The sequence below is a fragment of the Pseudonaja textilis genome, chromosome 3 (assembly GCF_049901715.1).
Source record: "Pseudonaja textilis isolate UNSWEBS1 chromosome 3, rPseTex1.2, whole genome shotgun sequence".
In the NCBI taxonomy this organism is placed as follows: domain Eukaryota; kingdom Metazoa; phylum Chordata; class Lepidosauria; order Squamata; family Elapidae; genus Pseudonaja; species Pseudonaja textilis.
Genome location: NC_141992.1, coordinates 2469373 through 2490491, shown reverse-complemented (window position 1 = coordinate 2490491; position 21119 = coordinate 2469373). Strand labels below are relative to the sequence as shown.

Genomic DNA, 21119 nt, shown 5'->3' with positions numbered 1-21119 from the left:
GGAGGTACTACTACCACTCTGTAAAGCCTTAGTAAGGCCACACCTAGAGTACCGTATCCAGTTTTGGTCACCACAATGTAAAAAAAGATGTTGAGACTCTAGAAAGAGTGCAGAGAAGAGCAACCAGGAGGATGAGGGGACTGGAGGCTAAAAGATACGACGAACGGTTGCAGGAACTGGGCCTGGCTAGTCTAGGGAAGAGAAGGACCAAGGGAGACAGGAGAGCATCTTCCAATATTTGAGGGGCTGCCCCAGAGAGGAGGAAGGGGATCAACCTGTTTTCTAAAGCACCTTTGAAGGCCAGACAAGGAACAATGGATGGAAACTGAACAAGGAGAGATTCAACGTGAAATTTAGCTGGACAACCAGCTAAATAGGAGCCAGCCGTGTGCAACAGCAGCCAAAAAAACCAATGCAATCCTCAGTTGCATTAACAGAGGGATACAATCGAGATCGAGGGAGGTACTAATACCACTCTAAGAAGCCTTAGTAAGGCCACACCTAGAGTACTGCATCCAGTTTTGGTCACCACACTATAAAAAGATGCTGAGACTCTAGAAAGAGTACAGAGAAGAGCAACCAGGATGATGAGGGGACTGGAGGCTAAAAGATACGATGAATGGTTACAGGAATTGGGCGCGGTCAGTCTAGCAAAGAGAAGGACCAGGGGAGACAGGAGAGCATCTTCCAGTATTTGAGGGGCTGCCCCAGAGAGGAGGAAGGGGGTCAAGCTATTCTCCAAAGCAACTGAAGGCCAGACAAGGAATAATGGATGGAAACTGAACAAGGAGAGATTCAACCTGGAAATAAGGAGATTTTTTCTGACAGTGAGAGCAATCAACCCATGGAACAAAAGTTGCCCTCAGAAGTTGTGGGAGCTTCATCCCTGGAGGCTTTCAAGAAGAGGCTGGCCTGCCATCAGTCAGAAATGGTGCAGGGTCTCCTGCTTGGGCGGGGGTGGGTGGGGTTGGACTAGATGACCTACAAGGTCCCTTCCAGTTCTGATTATCTGTTATCTGAAGCCCCAACAGCTTAGGGACAGCCCCGGTAACGTAGAACAGCTGAGCCGTGGAAATCCGCCAGGGCCGCGTGAATCGGCTGAGCGGACAAAAATGGGAAATATACGGCACGGGATGCGGGCAGATAGGCAGGTCCAGCTGATGGTCAGAACAACCAGTTCGTTAGAACCAGTCCGAACCGGCTGCAGGCCACCAACTGAACGGTGGCCTCTGAACTTTGCCGTTGGGGAGAACGCCGGAGAAGACTGGGTGGACCAACTCCCAGAACTCCCCAGCCAGCCAGCCAGCCATGCCCCGGGGGCGTTGTAGCTATGTGGGACGGAATATCCCAGGGTGAAAGTTGGACGACATCTCCAAGGAGGGCAGCTGTAGTTCATGCCATCCTAAAGGCCTGCCTATTATGGGAACCAGCACTAGGTGGCAGCACCCCATTGACCTGGGCTACTCTGGAAAAGCTAGGCCGGGTGAACACTTGCTGGGTGTTTGGATGGGACGCCAACAGGAGATCCAAAAATTACAAGAGGGATGGAGAATTGGGGGTGGGGTGGAGGAGGAATCTGTTGCAGCCTCCCCACGATCACGTGATCAGACGCGTCCCAACTGACTCATATTTATGACGGTGGGCAGTGTCCTGGGGTCACCTGACCCCCCCCCCACCAACCATCCTTTGCGACCTTCCGCCCCACGGGGAGGACGGATTCACTTAATGACCAAGTGACTAGTTTCACAACAGCAGCAATCCACTTTAACAAGCCGGGGTGTGAGAAAGTTTGTAAAAATGGGGCGGAATTTTTGCTGTCTCGTTCAGCGACGGAATTTGGGGGGCTCAGGTTGCGGTCGTTTAAGTCAAAGAGTGTCTTCCATCCCATTGGGAATGTGGAGGTTGGGGGGTGGGGGAGAAACCCCAATGTCTTAACCCCCACCCACACCCCCACCCCAAGCTGGGAGTCCATTGCCAGTTTATCGCCCGTTGCTCATGCCACCAAAGCAGGTTTGTGGGTCAGGAAGATGTGAAGGAACGTGAAGTTACTCCAGGGACGGGATGCAAATATTTTTACTACCAGTTCTGTGGGCGTGGCTAGATGGGTGTGGCCATGTGACTGGGTGGGTGTGGCTTCTTTTTTTTGCAACACCCCCTCCCCGACTTCTTTTTTTTTGGGCTCTTGGGCCCCAGAGAAGGCAGCGAGGGGGATCCCAGCACAGCTGATCGTCGGAACAGCTGATCGTCAGGAGAGAGAGAGAAAAAAAAATTGAAATGCCATAAAGAGTGACTGGGCGGGCAGGGGAGAATGCGATCAGCGATGCGCGCAATGTCGGGCATGCGCGATAAGGGCTGGGCGGGAAGGGGACGCTTGGTCGGAGAGGGGAGGGGCCAGCCAGGGCCGTGATTTGCTGGTTCTACTGAGCTGGGCAGAATCGTAACAACCGGATCTATAGAACCGGTCCGAACCGGTAGAATTCCAACCCCGAGCTGCCCTCCCGCTCAAAACAACCCAGCTAGGTTGTTGCCTCAGCCCTGCTTCCACGCCCACAACACACACACACACACACACACACACCCTAGTCACACAACTAGGCTAAGGCCAAGGCCGGGCTCAGCTGACCATCAAGAGGATGACATAATCAGCACAACAATCACACCTACTTTGCCTCAAACGCCGACAACGCAAACACATTCTAGTCTAGGGTGTTGTGGGAAGTCGATGAGCGAAGCTCTGGAAAGGTTAGAACAATGTTTTTCAACCGATGCCGCTTTTAAGATGGGTGGACTTCAACTCCCAGAATTCCCCAGCCAGGCTTCATTCGCACAAACACACCCGGTTTGCCTAAAGTGCCCTGAAAACCAACAACCCAGGCTCATTCTAGTCCAAAGTGTGGTGTGAACCCAGCAATCAAAACTCTGGACAGGTTAGAACAATCTTTCCCAACCCTGGCCGCTTGAAGAATTCTAGGAGTTGAAGTTTACCCATCTTAAAGCGCACCAGGATTAGAAATTCGAAACAACACTGGAAGTTTTTAAGAAGAGATTGGATAACCTTTTGTCTGAAGTGGTATAGGGTTACCTGCCTAAGTAGGGGGTTGGACTAGAAGACCTCCAAGTCCCCTTCCATCTCTGCTCTTCTATTCCAGTTCTCTACACTACTCTACTCCTCTCCATTCCACTCCACACTCCATTCCACATTCCATTCCACATTCTATTCTATTCTATTCTATTCTATTCTATTCTATTCTATATTCTATTCTATTCTATATTCCATTCTAATTTCTATTCTATTCTATATTCCATTCTATTCTAATTTCTATTCTATTCTACTCTACTCTATTCTATTCCTATTCTATTCCTATTTCTATTTCTATTTCTATTTCTATTCTATTCTATTCTATTCTATTCTCTATTCTATTCTATTCTATTCTATTCTATTCTATTCTATTCTATTCTATTCTATATTCCATTCTAATTTCTATTCTATTCTATTCTATTCTATATTCCATTCTATTCTAATTTCTATTCTATTCTACTCTACTCTACTCTACTCTATTCCTATTCTATTCCTATTTCTATTCTATTCTGTTCTGTTCTGTTCTGTTCTGTTCTGTTCTGTTCTATTCTACTCTACTCTACTCTACTCTACCCTACAATCTGTTCTCTTTCATTCCATTCTAGTATCCTGGTTAATTCCAGGCGTTGTTTACCAGTTCATTTTACACCCTGGCCCTTAAGCCGGCGTCCTTGCACCCTGGGCCAAAGGGGCGACTCATCCAGGACTGGATCCCCGGGGGGGGGGGACGGGGACGACCCAACCCCCCCAGGAATCCCGCAGCGCCTTCCTCCTTCAGGCCCGGCCGGGTGGAGGTCGGTCAGGCTCTCTGGGAGACAATCGGCCCTTTTTCCTCGAACCACAGAGACCTTTTTCTTCCCCGCCCGGCATCTCCTCTGCACCCTCCAGCTGCCCTTCTGCAGGGGGCTCTGGGGACAAAGAAGGGTTCAAGTCCCCAACCACCCCCACCCCCAAATTAAAAATAAAAGAAAAAAAGGAACCAGAAACAGCCAGAATTGACTGTCCCACTCCCTTCTGAAAAAAGCAGCTTGGCAAAGTTCACACAAGCCCTCGCCCCCCTTGCGTGCCTGCCCCCCCTCTCCTCTCACCCCTCCCACTACAACTCTGGGGGAGGGGGCAAAGTGAGAGACTCTGGCCGGACTCTGATCCTGCGTAGGACCTGCTCTTCCCTGCCCAGCCCTGGCACCACAGATAGCAAGAGCCACAGCACTTAGACTTGTATGCCACTTCACAGTGCTTTGCAGGCCCCTCTAAGCAGTTTATAGAGTCAGCCTCTTGCCCCCAGCCATCTGGGTCCTCCTTTGACACACCTCGGAAGGACAGAAAGCTGAGTCAACCTTTAGAAGGGAAGGAAGGAAGGAAGGAAGGAAGGAAGGAAGGAAGGAAGGAAGGAAGGAAGGAAGGAAGGAAGGAAGGAAGGAAGGGAGGGAGGGAGGGAGGAAGGAAGGAAGGAAGGAAGGAAAGAAGGAAGGAAGGAGAGAGAAGGAGGGAGGGAGGAGGAGAGAAGGAGGGAGGGAGGAAGAAAGGAAAGGAAAGGAAAGGAAAGGAAAGGAAAGGAAAGGAAAGGAAGGAAGGAAGGAAGGAAAGGAAAGGAAAGGAAAGGAAAGGAAAGGAAAGGAAAGGAAAGGAAAGGAAAGGAAGGGAAAGAAGGAAAGGAAGGAAAGAAGGAAGGAAGGAAGGAAAGGAAGGAAGGAAAGAAGGAAAGAAGGAGAGAGAAGGAGGGAGGGAGGAGAGAAGGAGGGAGGGGGAGGAAGGAAGGAAGGAAGGAAGGAGAGAGAAGGAGGGTGGGAGGAGAGAAGGAGGGAGGGGGAGGAAGGAAGGAAGGAAGGGAAGGAAGGAAGGAAGGGAAGGAAAGAAGGAAGGAAGGAGAGAGAAGGAGGGAGGGAGGAGGAGAGAAGGAGGGAGGGAGGGAGGAAGAGGAAGAAAGGAAAGGAAAGGAAGGAAGGAAGGAAGGAAGGAAGGAAGGAAGGAAGGAAGGAAGGAAGAAAGAAAGGAAAGGAAAGAAGGAAGGAAAAAGAAGGAAGGAAGGAAGGAAAGGAAGGAAGGAAAGAAGGAAAGAAGGAGAGAAGGAGGGAGGGAGGAGAGAAGGAGGGAGGGGGAGGGGGAGGAAGGAAGGAAGGGAAGGAAGGAAGGAAGGAAGGAAGGAGAGAGAAGGAGGGTGGGAGGAGAGAAGGAGGGAGGGGGAGGGGGAGGAAGGAAGGAAGGGAAGGAAGGAAGGAAGGAAGGAAGGGAAGGGAAGAAGGAAGGAAGGAGAGAGAAGGAGGGAGGAGGAGAGAAGGAGGGAGGGAGGGAGGGAGGGAGGAAGAAAGGAAAGGAAAGGAAAGGAAAGGAAAGGGAAAGAAGGAAAGGAAGGAAAGAAGGAAGGAAGGAAGGAAAGAAGGAAAGAAGGAGAGAGAAGGAGGGAGGGAGGAGAGGAGGGAGGGGGGAGGGGGAGGAAGGAAGGGAAGGAAGGAAGGAAGGAAGGGAAGGAAAGAAGGAAGGAAGGAGAGAGAAGGAGGGAGGAGGAGAGAAGGAGGGAGGGAGGGAGGGAGGGAGGAAGAAAGGAAAGGAAAGGAAAGGAAAGGAAAGGAAAGGAAAGGAAAGGAAAGGAAGGAAGGAAGGACCCTCTCTAATCAGTTTACAGAGTCAGCCTCTGCCCCCCAACAATCTGGGTCCTCATTTTACCCTCCTCGGAAGGATGGAAGGCTGAGTCAACCTTAGGAAGGAAGGAAGGAAGGAAGGAAGGAAGGAAGGAAGGAAGGAAGGAAGGAAGGAAGGAAGGAAGGCTAAGTCAACCTGGAGCCTGGTGGGATTTGAACTGCCCAAACTGCAGTAGGAGTAGCTTGCAGTACTGCACTCTAACCACTGCGTCACAAAGGCTCCTATAATATAATAACAGATACCCTGTTCCCAGCAGCCTTAGACATGGTACTTGCTTGCGTGGCCTGGTGCGTCCGTGTGCCTGCGTGTGTGTGTGTGTGTGTGTGTGTGCGCACGCGCATGCGTGTGTAGCGTGGGGAAAGCTCAGAACCAACCTCGAGCCAAGAAAAAATTTCCCAACCCCGAGAACCATTGGAAGTTGTGGGTTTTCAAGATGAGATTGGACAGACATTTGTCCCGGACGGTTTAGGATCTTCTGCTTGGCCAAGGGGTGGACTAGAAGACCTCCGAAAGCTCCTTCCAACTCTCTTCTTCTGCCTGTCCATTCAGGGGAAATGTTATGGTGCAAGATGGCTGGCTGATTCCTTGCCATCAGTTCACTGTTGACACTTAGTGACCTCACCAATTGACGTTCTCCATGATGATCTGGTCCCTAAACTTGATCCTCCAATGGGGGTGTTGTGGTTTGCCGGCAGCTGGTGCAGACGGCTGAGGACCCGGAGAGCGAGGACTCAGGTGAGGGGCCTGCGTGGGAGGCAGGGACGGGGCCAGGACCATCAGGGAAGGGAATGCTGCCTTCGGAGATTGTGGAGGCTGGCAGCAATGAGGAAGAGGCCCCCGAGGAGCCTGTGCTCAGTGCGTGTGTGCGCAGGGCTGCTCAAAGGAAAGAGCGGCGGCAGCAGCACAGGCGACTCAGGAGAAAGGCTGCAAAGTGATGGCCCCTCCCTTAAGGGATAAAAGCCATCTGAGAAACCGGAGCTCTTTGCAGGAAGCAAAGACGTTTTTGCACTCGAGCCTGGTGGACTTTCAGACTCTCTTGGTTGGCGTTTGGAGACTCTTTGTGTTTCAAATATTTCTTGGCAGCTTTATCTGTTGTTCTTGGCAGCCTTGCACCCCCTTGGCAAGGCTCTTTCATATCGGAGACAATGAGTTTGAAACAGCCTTTTAACCAGGAAGGAATGGAATTCGTAAAGAATCATTAAAAGGTTTTGCTGTTAGTTCCGTCTGGCGTTGGTTCCCTTGGAACAAGGTTTGGGTCAGCACAGGTGGCCCCCACCATCACCATAAGTGAGTCCATCCAGTTGTTGGTGGTCCTTCTCTTCTTCTCCTTTCCTTCCACTTTTCTCAACATTGTGCACTTGACATTGATTGATGGTGCCATCAAGTCACTCTTAGCAACCACACAGATTGTCCTGTAGGATAATCTGTGGCCAACCTGGTCCTTCAGGTGTCTTAATGGTGCCTCCCCCGCACCCCCAACTGCATAATCTTAGATACTGTTGCTCTTGATTATGTGCCATCAACTATGAAGTCGTTGTTGACTTTTGATGACCCCTAGTTAGTTTTTTCTCCATGGTAATCTGTCCCAACTTGGTCCTTCAGATCTCCTAATGGTGTGCTTCATCCATCCATCGTCCCTCTGTCTCACTTCTGGTCCTATTCTTCTCCTCTTTCATTCCACCTTTCCTAGCACTGAAGACTTCTCCAGAGAGCTGAGTCTTTGCACTTGATTGACTGATGTTCCACCAGTTCATTGTTGACTCTTGATGACCCCTATTTGGACTGACCTTCTCAGGATGATCTGCCCGCAGCCAAGTCCTTCAGGTCTCCAAATGGTGATCCCACCTCCACTGCATGCTCTTATATACTGTCACCCTTGATGATGTGCCCTCAAGCATGAAGTCACAGTTGACTCTTGGTGGCCATATAGGTAGATTTTTCTCCATGGTGACCTCAACTTGGCCTCTCAAGTCTTCCAGTGGTGTCTCCATCCCCACCAGAACTGAGTCCACCCACCTGGCTGCTGGTTCTCTTCTCTTCTCCTCTCCTCCACCTTCTCCAACATGTTGGCCTTCTCAAAGGAGTTTGGTCTTGACGTGGATTGAGGATGAGCGAGTGTCACTTCTTAGTGAGCAAGTGTCACTTATATGGATGGAACTTCTCCAGGGTGAGCTGTCTCCAACCATGTCCTTCGCATCTTCTAATGGTGCCCCCATCACCCTTGGGTTAGCCCTAATAGCACGTGAACGGCAGAAACTGAGACCTTGTAGTTGAATCCCTCTTCACACAGTGGTCAATGACCACTGGTCATCCTCTTCTTCTCATCCATCTTTCTCAATGTCACAGCCTTCTTCAGAGAGCAGGGTCTTCAAACTTGATTCTTTTCATCAGGCCTTTGTGCAAACACAAGCTGGAGAAGGATGTGGCAAACTGCGGGGTGCAGAGGATTATAGTCAGCCAGATGTTCGGACTGGATTTGGCATTTTGTGCCCACCTATCGAGTCCTGGTAGAGGCCGATGTGGACATTTGACGGTGTTAAGAGGTTTTGTTGCAGGATGCCAGCTCTTCCAACCAAAGTTGCCTTTTGCAATTGACTGGTGGCGAATTCGTCAATGCCAAGGGTATTATTATTATTCTGGTTCGTCAGCCAGATGTTTGAAGTGGATTTGGCATTTTTATCTACCTATAGAGTCCTTCCCAAAGAACTGGGATGGGCTAATGTGGACACATTTGATGGGATTAAGAGGTCTCATTGCAGGATGTAAGCTGCTCCGAGTCAAGCCGCCTTTTGCAATTGACAGGTGGTGAATTTGTCAATGCCGATGGTATTATTATTATTACGGTTCGTCGCACAGTCAGCCAGATGTTCCAACTCAATTTGGCATTTTTACCTACCTATAGAGTCCTTCCCAAAGAACTGGGATAGGCCGATGTGGACGTTTGATGGGAATAAGAGGTCTCGTCGCAGGATGTAAGCTGTTCCGAGTCAAGTTGACTTTTGCAATTGACCGATGGAGAATTTTGTCAGTGCCGATAATATTCCAGTGGGATATTTTGGGATTGCACCCAAGGCACCTATTATTATTGGAACTCCCTCTGTTTTCTTTTGCCACAGTCGTCGTGTTTCTCATCAAATCTATGCGCTGTCCACCTCACGGCAAATACCTCGTTTATTTATCAAAATTATTCGCTGCCTATCACGCTGCTCAAGGCAACTCTGAACCCACTTTCAGAAAGCCAGAGGTGGAGAAAATTAGACCTATGCTAATCCTTAGTTTATTGAATCACAGTTTGGGAAGGAATCTGGTAGCTTCTTTTCCAACAACAGTTTCCCCTTTTAATAAAATGTGGATAGAAAGTGTTGGCGGAAACTTGGTTTGCCCTTCACAATCATATCCAGAATCTCTGAATTCAGTTGTTGTAGACTGTTTCTCGACATTAGCAATTTTAAGATGCCCGGACTTCAACTCCCAGAATTCCCCAGCCAGGCTTCATTCGCACAACCACACTGGTCTGTCCTCAAAAGACCAACAACAATCCAGTCTCATTCACATTCAGAGTGTTGTGTGAACCTACAGCTGTCAAAACTCTGGAAGGGTTACAACAATCCTTCTCCAACTTGGCCACTTTAAGATGGGTGGATCAACTTCTGGGAGTTGGAAGTCCACCCAGTGCACCAGAGGTCTGAGAAACAGTGCATTAAAGCACAAAACAGCATATATATATATATATTTTTGCTATTGTCATTGCATTGTGTCCATTTTTGAAAATAACACCTCTGCATTGCAGCTCTGGAATTACTTTCCGAGGATTGCCTGCCAGAAAAACTCCAATCTATATATTCTAAATATAATATATCAAAGAACAGAGTAAATGAAGACTCTTTTTTTTTCCTGATCTGCACAATTTCTTATTAGTTTCCCCGTTCCTTCTGTAGCCTGAAGAGACCCCATCTAGCTTCAGCTGTGCTGATCCCTCCTGTGACCAAATGTGCTGTTATTGTTGTTATTGTTGTTGTTGTTGTTATATCTTTAGTGAGATTCACAGCCTTTGGGGCTGGTTGGTAGCTCAACAGCTCGAGTCCTAACCAAGGACCTAGGAACTGTTCAGGTAGCGTTGGAGCTTATCAGCTGTTCCAAGTAGGGTGGTATTTTTATAGAATCGGGGTATTCAAGTCTGGTAAATTCAGGATTTCCAAATAGCGAGGCAGCCCTTCAGGTCTGGCTCCAAGGGCTCCAGTCACAATTGGGATAACACACGATTTCTTTTTACAAAGTCGCTCAACTTCAATTTGTAAGTCCCGATACCCTGTGATTTAATCTTGCTGCGTGTCTCCAATTCGTGCCTCACCAGGTATTGCAATGTCAATGAACCAAACCTTTTTCTCTTCAAACTATTGTTATGTCAGGTGTGTTGTGGGCCAAGTGCCTGTCAGTCTGAATTCTGAAGTCCCACAAGATCTTGACTTTTTCATTCTCCAGAACCTTCTCAACCTGGTGGTCCCAGGAGTTGTTACTATACTCAAAATCCAAACTTTTGGCACAGTTTCCAGTGAATGATTTTAGCAACTCAGTTATGGTGTTCTAGGTAGTCAGTTTGTGAAATTTTGCTGCGCCCACTGATTAAATGGTCAATTGTTTCAGCTTTCTCATTACAGAAGCGGCATTTGCTGTTGGTGGTGACATGCTGAACCTTTGCCTTCATGCAATTTGTGGCTAAGGCTTGTTCTTGAGCAGCCAAAATAAAGCCTTCAGTAGTTATTATTATTATTATCCTTTTATTTCAGAAAGTTGGCCTTTGGTTAGAAAAATGCTTGTTTGCGTACCTTTTCTCGGTTTGACCCTTGAATTTTTCCCTTCACGAAGCAAAATTACAAACACGAACAATTCTGTTTTTCCTTTCGTTTTGTTTTCTGCTGTCATTCTTAACCCTCTTTCAAGTTGGCTGCTTTTTTCAGGATTCTCCTTTATCTTCTCCGAGAAAATATAGTCACGGTAGCAACAGATAGTCCTCAACTTACAAGAATTCGTTTAGTGACCGTTTAAAGTTATACTGGCCCTGAAAAATAGGGACTTATGACCGGGTTTTTTTTTCACGCTTACGACCGTCACTGCATCCCCGTGGTCACATAATCAAAATTCAGACGTTTTGGCAACTGACTTGTATTTACGATGGCAGTCTCACTTAGCAACAGGAATGTTGGGCTCAATTGTGGTCTTTAAGTCGAGGGCTTAAGTTTTAATCAGAACGGCCAGCAGATACCACATGAGTGTTTGTGTGTGCGTGTGCGTGTGTGTGTGTGTGTGTGTGTGTGTATCCCTCTCTCACTGCACTAAAATCTCCAACTTGCTTCTTTGCACGAAGAAATAAGGGTTTTTAAAGCTTTTAATTGCAGGATCACCTCTGATCTGCTTAGGTGGAACAAGCTTCAAGGTAGTCAGGACAACCATTGTCTGAAATGGTATATAGGGTTTCCTGCCTGAGCAGGAGTTAGACTAGAAGACCTCCAGGGTCCCTTCAAACTCTGTTTATTCTATTCTGTTCGGCTGTTCTGAATTCTTATTCTATTCATTTTCTATTATATTATATTTTCTATTCTATTTTCCATTCTATTCCATATTTCTCTTCTATTTCTCTTCTCTCTAATCCTATTCTATTCTATTCCTATTATCTATTCTATTCTATTTTTATTATCTATTGTATTTCTATTATTTTACCTTATTTATTCTATTCCTATTCTCTCTTCTGTTCTGTTTTATTCTATTCACTTTCTATTTTCTATTTTATTTTCCATTCCATTCCATATTTTCTCTTTTCTCTTCTCTCCTCCTCCTCTCGTCTTCTCTATTCTATTCTATTCTATTCTATTCTATTCTATTCTATTCTATTCTATTCTATTCTACTCTACTCTACTCTATTCTATTCTATTCTATTCTATTCTATTCTATTCTATTCTATTCTACTCTACTCTATTCTATTCTATATTCTTATTCTATCCTCTATTCCATTCCATTCCATTCCTTGACTTATGACTAACAAATGGCATCACAAGGCAGTTCTACTGCTAAGCCAAGCAGTCGTTCAGCAAGTCACACCCAAGTTTAGGACCCATTCTTGTCATGTTTGTTAAGAAGCTGTTAAGTGAGACGCAGGGTCATTAAGTGAGTCTGTCTCCCCCTCCACCCATCTTTGCTTGTCAGAGGCCAGCTGGAAAGGTCACCAACGGCGACCCCAGGACCCGTGGGGTGTGGAGGGGTGAGGGAAATGCTTGGAACCACCTTAAATACCAATATTAAATATTAAAAATATTACATATCCAAGCGTCCGAATTTTGACTGACGGTCGTAAACGCTGGCACGGCCCTAAATGAGAGGCCTGGTCGCTTTTTTCGGGGATGTTTTTTTAACTTTGCAAGTCGAAGGCAAACCTGGGGCCGGTTTGGGACCCCTCACCCCTCGGCTTGGAGGGAAAGGGGGAGGGGGGGAGGGGGGGGCGCATCTCTCACTCACCATCCTCCTGGCTGTGGATATTTTGGGGGCTTCGCATCGTTTCCTCCTGGGGGGGGCTGAGACTGGCCTGGAGCTGCTGATCAGCTGACATCCATGTGGAGTCATTCATGTCAAACTCCTCGCTGCTGCTCACCGAGGTCTCATCCTGGAAAGGGGGGAACCGGGGAGAGGAGGAGGAGGAGAAGAAGAAGGAGAAAGGGTTAAACTGAAGGAAGGGTGGTTTGGAGTGGGGAAGAAACCAGGGGATGGTGGCGGTGGGGAGGAGTGGAGGACCCCTCCCCCTCTTCCTCTTCTTCCCCCAGTAGCAGCTTCCTTCTCCCCACTCCCTCTCCTCACCCCCCCCCCAAAAAATCTCAGCTGGAAGACACAAAGAGAAGGAAAAAGGCAGAACAGAAAGTAATTAAGGGGAAAACCCAAGATTGTTGTAGCTCCCTGCCACGCCCCTCCATCCGGGCATCCTGGCCAGCCGGCTATCTAGGCTGCGAGGCCAGAAGAAGAAGAGGAGGGAAAGGTGAGCGCACGCACACGCCCGCACACACACACACACGCACCCCTCCCCAATCCAGCTTCCCCTCCCAACACCGGCAAAGAGTTCGAAGCCCTCTTCTTCCATCCTGCCTGGCCTCTTGAACGATCCCGGGAGGCAGGTGAGGAACCTGTCACCACAGGGCAGGGAAAGAGAGGGGGGGGCGGTCACCTGAGGGCCTCCCTCCTCCTCGCAGCAGCCAGGTGAGCCCTCGGCCCTTCGCTGCTCTTCCACGACGACGGCATCCATTTGCTGCTGCGGGGCTGATAACCCAAAGCGTGGGAGAGAATCTCTGCTCCGGGAGCCGGGAAGATATACGAGCTGGGAAGATGGCTGCTTCGTAGGCCTGGCTGGGCCGCCAAATATCAATAATCAGATTTTAAAAAAGGAACGAAGGGGAGAGAGAGAGGAGAGAAAGAGAAAGAGGAAGAAAAAAGGATAAAGAAATAAAGAGAGAGAGAGAGAGAGCAGAGAATTAGACAAACAGAACGAGAGAAAGAAAAGATAGATCAAGAAAGAGAGGGAGGGAGAGGAAATTGAGAAAGAAAGAGAAAGAGAAAAGAGAAACAGAGAGAACTATCCAGAGGAAGAGAGAGAGAGAAAAGAAAGAAAAAGGATAAAGAAAGGGAGAGAGAAAGATATAGTGAAAGAAAGGAGAGAAAGAGAAGAGATAAAAAGATAGAGGGAGAGAAAGGGAGAGGAGAGAACTAGCTAAAAGAGACAAAATGGAGAAAGGATGGAAGGAAGGAAGGGATGGTGAAAAAGAGAGAAAGAGATAGACAAAGAGGAGAGAGAGAAAGATAAAGGAGAGAAAGAGGAGAGAACTAGCTAGAGAGAGGTCAGAGAAAGAAGGAAGGAAGGAAGGAAGGAAGGAAGGAAGGAAGGAAGGAAGGAAGGAAGGAAGGAAGGAAGGAAGGAATGGTGAAAGAGAGAGAAAGAGATAGACAAAGAGGAGAGACAGAGAGGAGAGAAAGATAAAGGAGAGAAAGATAAAGGAGAGAAAGAGGAGAGAACTAGCGAGAGAGAGAGAGGTCAGAGAAAGAAATAAAAAAGGAAGGAAGGAAGAGGGATGGAGAGAGAAAAGAGATAGATAAAGAGGAGAGAAACAGAGAGAGAGAAGAGAAAGATAAAAAGGGAGAGAGAGGAGAGAACTAGCTTGAGAAAGAAAGAAAAACGGAAGGAAGGAAGAGGGATGGAGAGAGAGAAGAGAAAGATAAAAATGGATAGGAGAGAGGAGAGAACTAGCTAGAGGGGGAAGGTGCTGGCACCTGACCAGGTAATCACAGAAAAGGAGCTAAACTGTCTACAAAGGTGCATCTTAACAGCCTTTGTAACCGAGCTGTTTACACCTTCGTCCCTAAAAGCCTGGTTACGGCAGCCGCTCAACTAGCTAAAAAAAAAAAAGCAAATTTAAAAAATAGCCATATGTTTTGTTTTGTTTTTTTCAAAAGCCCGCCCGGCCCAGAGCCATTTTTAAAAGCGTCCCTGATCCGGATCAGCTGCCACGGAGCATCCAGATGAGAAGCATGGACGTCACGGGGAAGCTGACCAGGGGAATGACCAGGGAAATGCCAGCCGACGGGGGAAGAGCAGGAAAAAAAAAAAAAACTTTAAAAGGCTGGCGGACGGACGCGGCCCATTAAGAGGCTGTGAGCAGCCAGGTTGACCCAAGAGTTTTCACCGGATGGTTTATACCCCAAGCTGGGGCTGCTTGCAAGAGTTCCAAGGGTTTGTTTTATTTTATTTATTTTTAAAATTCGGTTTATTCCAAGTTTCAAAAAAAAAAAACAATTTCACAAAGAGAAACAAGTTCTCACGTTTTACAGCGATATCGTAGCAGTGTACACATATCCTTTAGTAACAATTCAGTTCGTTTACCGTAAGTACATCTCTAGCTAATTTACTAAGTCAGCCAAGCAAATCCAGGGGCTTACAAAGCCAACATTATAAAACATTTTTTTAAAAAAACAAAGTTAAAATAAAAACATCCGTGTCCCGCAGCCCTGTGCCCGCCCCAAATCCTGGCACCTGCCTGGCACCTGCCCACTGCTGGGATGCGTCGTCGTCTGAGGGACTCTGCTTTCCTCGCAAACACCTTTCCACGTGCTCTGTGGGTGCCCTTAACAGAGTAACAAGAGTTGGAAGGGACCCTGGAGGTCTTCTAGTCCAACCCTCTGCGCAAGCAGGAAATCCTAGACCGTGTCAGACAAGTCTCTTCTTGAAAACCTCCAGTGTTGGAGCATTCGCAACTTCTGGTGGCAAGCAGTTCCACTGGTTAATTGTCCTCGCTCATAGGAAGCTTCTCCTTAATTCCAAATGGCTTCTCCCCTTGGTTAGTTTCCGTTCATTAATTCTTGTCCTGCACACACAGGTGCTTTGGGGATAAATAGAACAGGGGGAGTTGAAAGGGATCTTAAGAGGTCTTCTAGTCCAGCCCCCCGTGCAAGCCGGAAATCCTAGACCATGTCAGACAAATGGTTGTCCAGTCTTTTCTTTAAAAATCTCCAGTGCACCCACAACTTCTGGTGGCAAGCAGTTCCACCGGTTAATTCTTTCCACTGTCAGAAAATTCCTCCTTAATCCCAGGTTGCTTCTCTCTCCTGGGTTACTTTCCACCGGTTGCTTCTTGTCCTGCCTTCAGGGGCTCTGGAGAATAACTTGACCCCCACCCCTCTTCTTTGGGGCAGCCCCTCAAATTTTGGAACCCCGCTATCGTGTCCACCCCCCAGTGCTTCTTTTCACTAGAAAACTTCCAAACCCTCTTTCGGGAGGACGGAAGCCTCCTAACACCCCACCGAACGTTCTACATAGAACGTAGAATAACAAGAGTTGGAAGGGGCCTCGGGGGTCCTCTAGTCCAACCCCCTATATTCAGGCAGGAGACCCTATCCCATTTCAGACAAATGGCGCTCCAGTCTCTTCTTGGAGACCTCCAGCTAGGAGGGTGGTTTGTCTCATGATATGAGCTGCTAAAACTGATAATGACCTCTCTTCTCCCATTCCAGAATGTTCACATGAAGGCCTTTACACAATGTGAGCATCAATAAACATCTTTCTATCTTTCTTTCTTTCTTTCTTTCTTTCTTTCTTTCTTTTCTCTCTCTTTCTCTTTCTGTTCCTTTTCTTTTTTCTTTCTTTCACTTTCTTTCTTTCCTTTCTCTTTCTTTCTTTCTTTCTTTTCTTTCTTTCTTTCCTTCCTTTCCTTTTTCTTTCTTTTCTTTCTCTTTCTTATCCTTTCTCTTTTCTTTCTTTTCTTTTTCTTTTTCTTTCTTTTTTTTTCTTTCACTTTCTTTCTTTCTTTTCTTTTCTTTCTTTCTTTTCTTTCTTTCTTTCTTTCTTTCTTTCTCTCTCTTTCTTTTCTTTCTCTTTCTCTTTCTTTTCTGTTTCTTTTTCTTTTTCTTTCTTTCTCTTTCTTTCTCTCTTTCTTTCTTTCTTTCTTTCTTTCTTTCTTTCTTTCTTTCCTTTCTCTTTTTCTTTTTTCTTTCTTTCTTTCTTTCTTTCTTTCTTTTCCCTCCCTCCCTTACTTCCTTCCTAACACAGAAGCCTGAGTGATTATTCTAAGTTCAATTAGAAAACACTGCAGAATTTGTCAGGATCTAATTTAATGTTTGTAAGTTTATCTATTCATATATATATCTTAAGGTACCTCCATTTTTTTACTCCATTGACTTTTTTATAAATTCCAAGCTTTCTTTCTTTTTAACCCTTTAACCCAGAGGTCTCCAACCTTGGCCACTTGAAGCCTGGTGGACTTCAACCCCCAGAATTCCTCAGCCAGCCAGCCACGTCTGTTTCTTTTTCTCCCATCTCCCCAAAAGGAGAGATTGGCAGAGGAAGGGATCGCAAGAGACTTTAAGCTGTGCTGGATGAGGAATTCTGGGAATCGAAGTCCACCAGTCCTCCAGGGGCCAAGCTTGGAGACCCCTGCTCCAAGAAGGAACCCCAGGCGTAAAAGCAGCAACCCCCCTTTCCCTGAATAGCCCCTCCCTCTTACCCCCAATTGGACATCCCACAATCCCCCACCCCCACCCCCCCAGCCTCAACTATGCTGGCTGGAGAATTCTGGGAGTTGAAGTCCACAAGCCTTAAAAAGGGGCCAAGTTTGGGGAACCACCATTCCTAAACTTCGCCAAGTTTCTGGGCTCCAAAGAGATGCGGGTTTAACTTCTTCGGGGTGTCAAAGTCCACAAGCCTTAAGGTTGGGGGACCCCCGGATTTAACCCAATGAAGAATTCTGAATAATATTGCGTCCGAGCCGGGGCTGCCAACTGGGCAAACCATAGGGTGGAGATCGGCCTCATGCGCACCGGGGTGCGAGCGGGAGCCGTCAGTCTCCCTTCTAGCCTTCCCGGACGGGTCCGATTTTCGGCCTCTGCTCCCACGTTCAGGTCCCGGGGCGAGCAGTTGGTGCCCAGCCCGGATGCCCTGGTGGATTTTCGCCTGCTTGGAAGGAAGGAAGAAGTGGCCCCGCCCTCTCAAAGGTCGAGGGGAGCCTCCTCGCCTGGCATCCCTTGCCACGCGCTTCCTAGGGCATGGATTGCATTCCTGCCTCCCACTCCGGCAGGCAGAAGCCGGCTCGCAAGGGAGGAGATATATTCACATTTCACCCTCTTCCCTCCCCCTCCCTCTCTCTCCCCGCCCCTCCCTGCCCCCCCCCCTCCAGCTCGGAGGCGAAGGCCTTGGACGGCGTCCAGAGCTGGAAAGGTCAGCCACGAGATTGCAAAACTGCCGGCGGCAGCGGAAGAGGCAAAAAGGAACGCAGAACGGAGAAGGAGGGGATTGGAAGGGACCCGGGAGGTCGTCTAGTCCGGCCCCCTGCTCAAGCAGAAGACCCTGACAGAATTACAGAATAACAAGGGTTGGAAAGGACCCCAGAGGTCTTCTAGTCCAACCCCCTGCTCAAGCAGGAGACCCTAACAGAATTACAGAATAACAAGGGTTGGGAGGTACCTTAAGAGGTCTTCTAGTCCAACCCCGTTAGAATACAGAATAACAAGGGCTGGAAGGGACCTTAAGAGGTCTTTTAGCCCAGCCCCCTGCTCAGGCACAAGACCCCCTACAGAATTGCAGAATAACAAGGGTTGGAAGGGACCTTAAGAGGTCTTCTAGACCAGTCCCCTACTCAGGCAGGAAGCCCTGGTGCCATTTCAGAAAAAAAAAATAGCTCTCCAGTTCTCTTCTTAAAAACCTCCAATGATTGGGATGGGGAACCAGAGCCCCCTCTTGCCCAAAAGCTTCCAGCCCCCCCCCCGAGAAGCCGCACCCAATGCAAAGGGCCTCCCCTCCCTCTGAAGCTCTTCCCCACCAGGGTGGGCTCTCTGAGCCACGAGGGGGGGGAGGGTTCTCCGAGCTGGGTGCTTTTCTCGCAGACGTTCCTAGGCCCAAACGGGAGAGTTACCATCCGTAGTAAAATCTACGGAGCGTCTCCGTCATCCAGGTCACGGTGGTCCCAAAGGAGCTTGCTTTTTTTTTTTTTTCAGGAGGCAACTGGACTTTCTTGGAAGAGGTTTCGCTCCTCCTCCGAGAAGCTTCTCCGGCTCTGACTGGATGGCGTGCGGAGGAGAGGATGCGGGGGGGATGGAAGTCTGCAATCCTTCCCAAGGGATGCTCTACGTCAGGGATGTCCAACCTTGGCAACTTTAAGACTTGTGGACTTCAACTCCCAGAATTCCTCAGCCAGCAAAGCTGCCTTGGCAACTTTAAGACTTGTGGACTTCAACTCCCAGAATTCCTCAGCCAGCAAAGCTGCCTTGGCAACTTTAAGACTTGTGGACTTCAACTCCCAGAATTCCTCAGCCAGCAAAGCTGCCTTGGCAACTTTAAGACTTGTGGACTTCAACTCCCAGAATTCCTCAGCCAGCAAAGCTGCCTTGGCAACTTTAAGACTTGTGGACTTCAACTCCCAGAATTCCTCAGCCAGCAAAGCTGCCTTGGCAACTTTAAGACTTGTGGACTTCAACTCCCAGAATTCCTCAGCCAGCAAAGCTGCCTTGGCAACTTTAAGACTTCTGGGAGTTGAAGTCCACTAGTCTTAAAGTTGTCAAGGTTGGACACCCCTGCTCTACGTCCAAGAGGCCACCTAGGTCCACACTCAACAGAAGGGGAGGGGATACGACCTGTAATTCTGTCAGGGTCTCCTGCTTGGCCAGGGGGTTGGACTAGAAGACCTCTTAAGATCCCTTCCGACTCTTTGTTATTCTATAATCATCTCCCTCCAGTCTACAACACAGCCAAGGAGGCTCCACACCCATTTTGAACCACTCGGGTGACCCCGAGGACCACAGATAAATATCCGAGTGGCCTCAACAACCCGCTAAAAGGATGCAAATAACCAGCAGGTCTGCAAGGAATACAAATCCTTCCCTTCCTCGCCATCCTAGTCCGAACGGAAGAAGCTCCTTGGATGAGAAGTGAAATGTCTTCATAGAAAAAAACAAGGAAGTCCAGTTGTCTTTGGGGGAAAAAAAAGGGCACCTTTGGATCATCGGTAATGAAACAACTGCAAGAAAACCACCAAGCTCAGAGAGTGTCAAGGACGTCTCCGCAAACCTTACTCGCTTCTAGCACTGACGATGCTACCTAGGAAAAGCACCAAGCTCAGAGACCAAGGAACCCACAGTTCCTCCTCCTCCTGCCCCCTCCCAAACCTTATTCCCTTCCAGCCTTGATGACGTTCCCTAGTTGGGTAATAAAATGTCTGCAAGAAAACCACCAAGCTCCGAGAGCACCAAGGACCCCACAGTCCGTCCTTCCTTCCTTCCTTCCTTCCTTCCTTCTCCTCTCCCCTCCCTTCTAGCACTGATGATGTTCCCTAGTTGGGTCATGAAACATCTGCAAGGAAACCACCAAGCTCCGAGAGCACCAAGGAGTCCACAGTCCTCCCCCTCCTCCGCCTCCTCCACCACCACCACAAATCTCCCTCCCTTCTAGCACTGATGATGTTACCTAGTTGGGTCATGAAACGTCTGCAAGAAAGGCACTAGGTTCAGAGTCCACCAAGGACCCCAACAATCATTCTCCCCCTCCTTCTCCTCTTCCTTTATTTATTGAGACAGATTACAGAATGTAAAACCATATTTAAAATAAAAAAAACAAAAAGCTAATAAGAATCAAATAAAATTAATAAAATACAATAGAACAAAATCTGGGGGGGGGGAATCCTTTTCCTCTTCCATTTCTCCTCCTCTTCCTCCTCCTCCACTTCTCCTGCTCCTCTTCTTCTTCTTCCAACCTCTCCTCCCTGCAAACCCTTATCCCTTCTAGCACTGATGATGTTCCCTAATTGGGTCATGAAAGGTCTGCAAGAAAACAGCGAAGCTCAGAGAGCACCAAGGACCCCACAGTCCGTCCTTCCTTCCTTCCTTCCTTCCTTCCTTCCTTCCTTCCTTCCTTCCTTCCTTCCTTCCTTCCTTCCTTCCTTCCTTCTCCTCTCCCTCCCTTCTAGCACTGATGATGTTCCCTAGTTGGGTCATGAAAGGTCTGCAAGAGAACCACCCAGCCCAGAGAGCACCAAGGACCCCCACAGTCCTCCTCCTTTTCCTTCTCTTCTTCTCCTCTTCCTCCTCTTCCACAAATCCCACTCCCTTCTAGCACTGATGATGTTACCTAGTTGGGCCAATGTAAGAAACATCTGCAAGAAAAGTCCACTCTCTAGCACGAGATCAGAGACCGCAAGAAATGCGAAGGAGACCCCGGACCCCAGAGTCCTCCTCCTCCTCCTCCTCTCCCTCTTCCTCCTCTCCACAAGCCCCTCTCCCTTCTAGCACTGATGATGTTACCTAGTTGGGCCATGAAACGTCTGCAAGAAAAGCGCCAAGCTCAGAGACCCCCAAGGACCCCACAGCCCTCCTCCTCCTCTCCCTCTCCCTCTTCCTCCTCTCCACAAATCCCACTCCCCTTCTAGCACTGCTGATGTTCCCTGGTTGAATCCTGAGACTTCTGGAAGAAAACCAGCCCGCTCAGAGTCGCCCCAAGCATTCTCCATTTCAATCCTGACTCACAAGATATTCCTCTTTATTCCTAGACCTTGAACAATCCAGCCTTGGTGCATCCTCGCCCACCCAGCACCATTCCTGCCATCCGGAGGAGGGTCGGCCGGAGAGCCAGCCGTGAACCTTCCTCCAGCTGGGGAGGAGGAGTGAGGAGGCACGAGACTCTCTCGCTCTCAGCCCTTGAAATCAAAATGAACTTCCAAAACAATCTCTCTCTCTCTCTCTCTCTCTCTCTCTCATCTATTCTCTCATATCTATCTATCTATCTATCTATCTATCTATCTATCTATCTATCTATCTATCTATCTATCTATCTATCTATCTAACTAACTAACTAACTAACTAACTAACTGGAGGAAGTCACGGCTGGCCT

The 21119-nt window shown here is 48.2% G+C and overlaps 1 protein-coding gene across 3 annotated transcripts in view; it reads right to left on the bottom strand.

Annotated features, from left to right (window-relative positions):
* The window catches only part of NOL4L (nucleolar protein 4 like), a 134094-nt gene that overhangs the window by 21011 nt on the left and 91964 nt on the right, over positions 1 to 21119 (bottom strand). For 2 of the 3 annotated variants that reach the window (XM_087931944.1, XM_087931946.1), the window contains one exon: positions 12230 to 12374. In XM_087931944.1, the coding sequence (XP_087788070.1) occupies positions 12230 to 12374 (145 nt within the window). Of the gene's footprint in view, positions 1 to 12229; positions 12375 to 12926; positions 13567 to 21119 lie in introns of those variants that run through there. The other variant, XM_087931945.1, reaches the window with a different exon arrangement.